Raw genomic sequence first — 7,036 nt, 5'->3', positions numbered from 1 at the left:
AAAAGGAACTTCTTCTGGTTTCCATTGTGCTCGGAAGATAAAGAGTATAGTATCATATCTAAGGAAAGAAAAGAATGACTACCACTGAGCTAATCATCACTAACTTTTTTCTCTTATGCAAGCGATATTAATAGACGGGAAGGGTTGAACCTACGATCTCGTGTACCAAAATAATTGTTCTTAATCACTTCGGCTATAAGTTCCGCCACTTTCTTCGAATACAAGATAGCTACTGCAGAAAAAGGAAATAGTGTAATGCACTGGGCATAGCCCAGGCACCAGATTGCCCAACACACAAAAAGAAGCGGTCACCAACAATTGGTGCCCCAACCAGCTCGAACAAACAAAGTTTTGGCACGCCCAACGTCTTACACTCCACGGTTAAATTAGCACACTAATTCAACAACTGAAAGATCATTAAACAATGAAAAGCTCATGATTCAAGCAATTAGTATATCATGTTCCTTACACATTACCTACGCGAGAATGTTGTTCAAAGAATACAGCATCTTAGAAATTTAATCCTAATCATGTCCCGACATCTTAGTTCTGAAACAGATAAGGTATTGAGTTATACAGGTCATCAAGGTAAAGAATTTGTTGTTACCTTGTTACAACGGATGAGGAATGATGGAATAGAATTGAACGAATTACAGAGAAGAACAAACAATGTGGATTATGGCAACAAGAAAATAGGAAATACCTCCTCCCGACGAACCAACCATAACCTAAGTGCCTTGTCAGATGAAGATACCAATGAGAAGGACAGAGATTGAGAGAAAGTTTCTAGTATTTACGTAAATCCCCATTTTATCAGCTTCATTCATTTAGCTTGCAGCTGCGGAGATAGGGATGATCATACTTAATGTACTTGGTCCAGTATCCTCGATACTTTGTCATCGCCAACTCCAGCCATGGTTTCATGTTGCCATTATAATGTACAACAGCCGCGTTGTCAATCTCAGCTCGATCAAGACTTGGGTTGTAACCTAAACCAAGCACATGCCATGACTTTTGTAGTGGATGTGTCAGCCCATAAAATGTAATTAGCCCCGGAGGCAATGTTCCAAGTTTCCAAAGTGTCCTGTCTTCATTCTAAGACCAAAAAAGAAACAGAAGCATAAACAGGAAAAAAATTACATCAGATGGCCAATTGTCTTAGGAAGGAAAAAAGAAAGTGTGAAGAGTGATTGCCTTGTGGCTGACTTCATACACAAATCTATGCAAAAGAACAAAACATGCAGCAGCAAATGAAATGCGTAAGGTTCCAGACACTCACCATGTTCTGCCACTTGTGATAGATACCAGTAATATCCTTCTTCTTCCACTCCTTAAGATCAAACATGTTCATCCCATATGCCCATCCACATGCGTTCGGATCAAAGTTTCTTGCAATATGAGGATTTGAGAAGTTTAGGTACTTGTCAAACCGGTGGAAGCTCTCACCACAGGTTTCCACTGCACCATTTACTTTTCCGTGTAGATCGACAGCCCACAATCCAGTTAAGTCTTTCTGGACAACAATGTCATCATCAAGAAACAAGATCTTATCCACCTTGGGATAAACCTGTGGAAGATAGAACCTCAAATGATTAAGCATTGAGAGATACTTCGGGTTCCTGTACTTCAGGTTAGAAGCGCCAGACGAGAGAGTGGTAGGATGGTCGGCCTTGAAATAATAATTTTTCATTGCAGCAGACTCAAGCTGACGCAGAACCGGGCAGTACGATGAGTTTAGCCACTTAAACTCGTCAACATTTTCAACATGAATAGTGGCTTTTCCAGGAGGATTCAATAAAAACCACATATTCATGGCTCCAAAGTTAAGCTTATCAGTAACAAGATGGAATACGTGCTTTGATGGATCCTGCAATCACCAAGAAACACACGTAAGTTAAACAAGAAACCTGCATCTGACTTCAGCAATAGACATTCCGAAGGACTACAGATGGGTAACAAGTCGAATAGGGTACAGGTCAACTTTCAAATATTTTTTTATTTTTATTTTGCTATTAACTTTCAACTTCCTTATGAATGAGGTACACGAAAGAGGCAGTCCAGTTAGAAAATATAAACACAGCAAGCTTATGATCAAACATCTTCTAGTCATTTCATCTGATCGCCACACCTAGAATATTAAAGAAGTTGGTTATACGGATAATAATTAGCATCTGTATCTCAAGAAAACCAGGTGGTGAAAGTTTTTATTATTGAGCCTCATTTACCAGAAATGGATATCCCATAGAAATAGATATCCATATTCCTCCATCTTTGCATCTCAGTGCCGGATCTGACATTCCTCAACAGGATAATAGTTAATAGAGTTTTTCAGTTATTTGGAAACAGACATAAACACACACATAATTAAAATACCAGCATTGAACACGATAGTTCAGATCACATTGGCGTTTGTGACAGTTTTTCAGTTCTTTTGGAAACAGACAAAAGGATACGCACAATTAAACTACCACCATAGAATAAGACAGTTCAGCTCACCTTGGCATTTGTGACAGTAGAGTTGACGACGACTGATGCAGCCAAGACATTGTCTGAGAAGAGAGCATAATGATAAAGATTTGGATTTTCCAAGTTCTCACTTCTAGGGAACTTTCTCTTCTCAAGGGGGAGGAGGTAATAATCTATGGTTAGGCGCATAGATAAGCAGTGGATTCCATTTGGAATGGTCTTGGCAGCTAACTGACTAAGGAATGTGCTCTGCTTTTTCAAGCTCCGAACTTGTTCATCTGCAGTCTGAAGCATTGCTCTCAGCTTCCCAGTGACCAGGTTGCAATCATACAGTTGCTCTCTTGCTTTTGAAAGAACTTGGCCCATAGCTTTTATCTTCTCTGGTGCACTACAAGCAATTCAGGTGTGGAATAAGTAATAACTATCATAATTAACAGTACAGATAAAAGGGATGGTAATATATATTATGTGCTCACAAACATTACATGTCCATAATCACACTACCTTTGAGATAAATCCGCATCAGCAGTTGCCTCTCCCACTGCACGCTGGGATTCTTTAAGTCGAGACTGTAGTTGTTGGAACAGATCAAGCTTGTTCTTCATCTTTGCAATACTCAAGTAGACCCTTGCCATTATGATTTGGTCCCGTATCAAGCGCACTGTTGAATCAGAGTTCTCGTTCTCATTTTCTTTCCTCCAAATGCTGTATTTTCCTAGAACTGCAGAATCAACTGATTTGGACCGCTCAATGGCTGCAGTTTCAAGCTTTACAATTGATTCGTCATCCCGTTGTACCAACTCATTTGCACGCTTTTCACGCCTTTTCTCTCTTAGTTGCTGCAGAAGTGTTTATAAAAGAAAATTAGAACCTCAAAAAAAAATTAAATAAATAAATAAAATAAAAATGATAAACAGTTACATAAGTAACAAAATTTAAGTAGCCATAACCATGATTTAACTAGAGTTTATTTCACTTTGATTCTATGAGTCAGAAAAAATGAAATAAACAATTCAAGCAAAGAAACATATAATCGTGGCAATACATAGAGCACAATAAAGTATGGTCATTACCCTTCTGGCTAGTTTTGCAGGATCAAGAGCTTGAGCGTGATCATCTGCAAATGGTAACAAAGTCAAAAATGAAAGTAGGAATGTATTACATACAAAAGAAAATACTACTAAAAGTTATTACCACCTGAAGAATCATCCACTTTAACCCTAGCTGTCTCTTGTCTGGCATTTACAGCAGTCAAATCTTTCTTCGCACAGACAATTTGAAACACAAAGAATCAGCAGCGACAATCAATGATATTTTTGAAGCAGAGAACAAAAGATATCAAGAATAAAAAAAAAATAAGAAGCATAACAGGCGTACTAACCTGAGAATCTGTAACCGAACTATTTTCTCCAATGACTTTCCATGAAGCTGACAAATTGTTTTTCCTAAAGAAATTAAGGCTCAAAGGCCCCATGTCATTCGTGCTGGCTGAAATTACATCAATGACCTGATAAGTTGATCCAATCAGTGTGCTTGCTAGCAACAAAAGTTAACAGAACAGAAAATACTGCTGCCACTTATAGGATTGACATGTTGATAACTCAAAGATTCATTAAAGTTGCACTTGCCTCTTTTGAGAAAAGAGATTTGACATGTTGCAGTGCCATCCTTTCTCTCCAATCCAGATTCTGCACCAGTCAATTAATCGTTTATTATTCTCAAAACATTTTTTTTTTTTTTAACAAAACAAGCTATCATACACTACGTAAGATTTCAGGCTGAAATTGATGGAAGTATGGAACAATACCTTTTCACCAGGACCAGATGAGATATCGCTATGATCTGCAAAATTTGCAAAAAGAAAACAGTTATACTAAAGCTGATAAACACAAGTGTTTCATACCCATAAGAAAGTCAGAAAGTAAAAAACAAAGCTGGGCCATAAAAAACAGCAATTGGTGAAAGCATTTTTTTCTTTTAGGGTCTGACGTTAGTAAAATTTTTAAGATTCTGACAGGAGTTGACCCAAGTGTACAAGTAAACAAGCTATAAACAGACATCTTTTCCATAGGATTTTTATTGGACATAAGCCCCTGTCGGTTGATCAGTAAGGCATAAATAACCAACTTCATGCAAACTCTGATAGACTACTTCATATCAATAGATTGAAGAATTTACAAAATGAATATATCTGAGGCAAAGACGGTAAGAATTGCAAAAGATGAGCACAAAATGTGTTGAAAGACTTGTCACATAGAGTGATATATAGCTCTCTTTTCAGACACTTGTATAGTTTATAAGATTCATAAGTAGATTTCAAGATTTATGACCTCTGACTTCTTGTCAGTCTTTTTATCAAGAGATAAAACCTCCAAAAGACAGACAAGCCTGTGACTCTTCTTCCATTTTACTACTTTGACAAAATCTTCACAAACAACAGAATATTATTTCTATCAAGACGTAGTCTTGGCAAACAAATTACTTCGCACTCTGAGCCATATGAGCCACAAAAACTTTCATTGTTTGTACTTGTTTGAGAAAAATAAATATATTCTTGTCTAATAGCATAAATACCAAAAAAGATATATGAATATTAAGCATTCTTTGATACGTTTTCAAGTATGTGATTCACCTATCATAGTCTGTTGTGTAAAGTTAAAGAAGCATATTAGTCCACCAGTCGGCGTAAAACAGACATGGTGAAGTTATCATTTGCTGAATTGAAAATGGTATGCACCACACAATGCTCATATTCTTTATGACAATAATGTACGGTAGACCCTTCCAATGCATTTTGAGTACGGATGTCAGCATCATGAAGAAGAAACAACTCAGCAATTCTTTGAATAGTAAGCTAGATTGGTATACAACCCATTACACATTTAGTCTATAAATCAGGGAACTCCTCCTTGGCGTGAATTGATGCTCAAATACACTCTACCTACAAGGTGTGATCCTAACTGTTGTATAAAGATAAGTATATTTTCATTTTTCATCAAAAGGACGATACTAATAAGCTCACTGATTACAAAACCCGATTAAATTAAATCTATCATAAAATTTGGTGGCTGAGGTACCGACACAAAGGTAAATTCCTAATTTTCATAACGTAAGGAACAACCAGGGTCATTAGATTCAACAACAAAAATACTTGAATAGTCGGAAACAAATGCAGCATTCTTCTCGACTCAAAAGGGACAGAGCATCATGCCACGAACACTTGAAAAGTAGAGTAACAATCTTGTTTTTCGAAGCAGAAATTGCTCCTATTTTCTGATTTTTCTAAAGCAACGAAAACAGAAATCGAAAGAAACAGAGGTAAATTATCCTAAATTGCAAAAGCGAAAAGGAACTTAATTGAGATCTAAATTCTAATGCAAACCTAAACTTCAATTGCGCAGAAATAGTTACATACGCATACACATAATACATATACATACACATACATATACACACATTTTTCAACAGAAACGGAAATAATAAATGAATTGAAGGGAATTGAGCACCGCACCAGAGATGTGGAGGCCACGGCCGAGGAAGAAAATCAAGGGAACGAGAAGCGCAAAGAAAATAAGAATCGCGAGAGGGAATCGAGATCCAGAAGCTCGGTTCCTGTGGGCGCCGGCATTCGATAGCCCCCGCTTCAACGCCATTGCCGATCAAATACCTAAAGTTGTTCAAATCAATAGAAAAAAGTCAGAAACTTTCAGAATCCATGGCTAGAGAGAGAGAGAGAGAGAGAGAGAGAGAGAGAGAGAATTACAGAGGGGATCTTGCGGAATCGGAGACGACAGGAATGGAAGCTAAAGGCGAATGCGAGTGAGAGACTCGGAATCCATTGATGGGGGAAAGAGAGCGAAATGGGGAGGAGTGTGAATTCGAGCAAAACACCGTGATTTTTATTTTTATTTTTTAATTTATATGCAGTGCTTTTAACCACGTAGGACATCGCTTTCGCTACATCTCTAATTGTGGCTTCAACAGAAAAATGTAAAAATAAAATATAAAATGTGTTGTAAATAGTGGCTTGTAATTAGTGTGATTGTGTAAACAAGAAGTACGAAATTATTATCAATGCTTGGTGATTCAAGTGGTAAGGAGCTTGTTCTTTTTAAGTAAGGTCTCAAGTTCGACCCTTGTGAATGGAGAAGCTAGCATTCGAAGAGCTTGCCCTCTGAATAGGGTATGATTCGGCTCGAGGGATTAGTCATCGCCTATATGCGGGGAATACCCTAGATTTGTAGACATGTAAATTTCATTGCATACAAATGATGCATTACAGAGCTCCACGTGGCATATGATTTATCACAAATGGACAAGTCATCAATGACATATGGCACACAAATCAAGCAAAGGAAATATAAAATCTTCCAAAAAAACTCGGCAAACAAGGGAGAATCCCTCTTAAATTCGACAAGGGTTCAAAATGCTCTCAAAACTGGAAAGAAAGTTAAGATATCTTCATAAAAAAAGCAAGAATTGAATATTGCTCACACAATGGGCTACAATGCCTCATAATTTCGGCCAACGGAGAAAAGTGGCTGAAAGTAAAACACAAAACATTTCCCTA

General features: G+C 37.4%; 1 protein-coding gene across 1 annotated transcript; it reads right to left on the bottom strand.

The window, feature by feature from the left end:
• Positions 1-417: 417 nt before the first annotated feature.
• LOC126605166 (polygalacturonate 4-alpha-galacturonosyltransferase-like) lies at positions 418-6,392 on the bottom strand. The gene is made up of 11 exons (XM_050272531.1): positions 6,230-6,392; positions 5,978-6,133; positions 4,274-4,308; positions 4,095-4,154; positions 3,848-3,973; positions 3,664-3,727; positions 3,540-3,583; positions 2,971-3,305; positions 2,497-2,854; positions 1,280-1,867; positions 418-1,095 (listed from the first exon to the last, which is right to left on the bottom strand). The coding sequence occupies exons 2-11, from the start codon at positions 6,117-6,119 to the stop codon at positions 820-822; spliced, it is 2,028 nt and encodes a 675-aa protein (XP_050128488.1). The 5' UTR covers positions 6,120-6,133; positions 6,230-6,392; the 3' UTR covers positions 418-819.
• Between the last annotated feature and the right edge of the window lie 644 nt (positions 6,393-7,036).

The sequence above is a fragment of the Malus sylvestris genome, chromosome 2 (assembly GCF_916048215.2).
Source record: "Malus sylvestris chromosome 2, drMalSylv7.2, whole genome shotgun sequence".
Lineage (NCBI taxonomy): Eukaryota > Viridiplantae > Streptophyta > Magnoliopsida > Rosales > Rosaceae > Malus > Malus sylvestris.
This window is presented reverse-complemented; position numbering and strand designations above follow the sequence as displayed.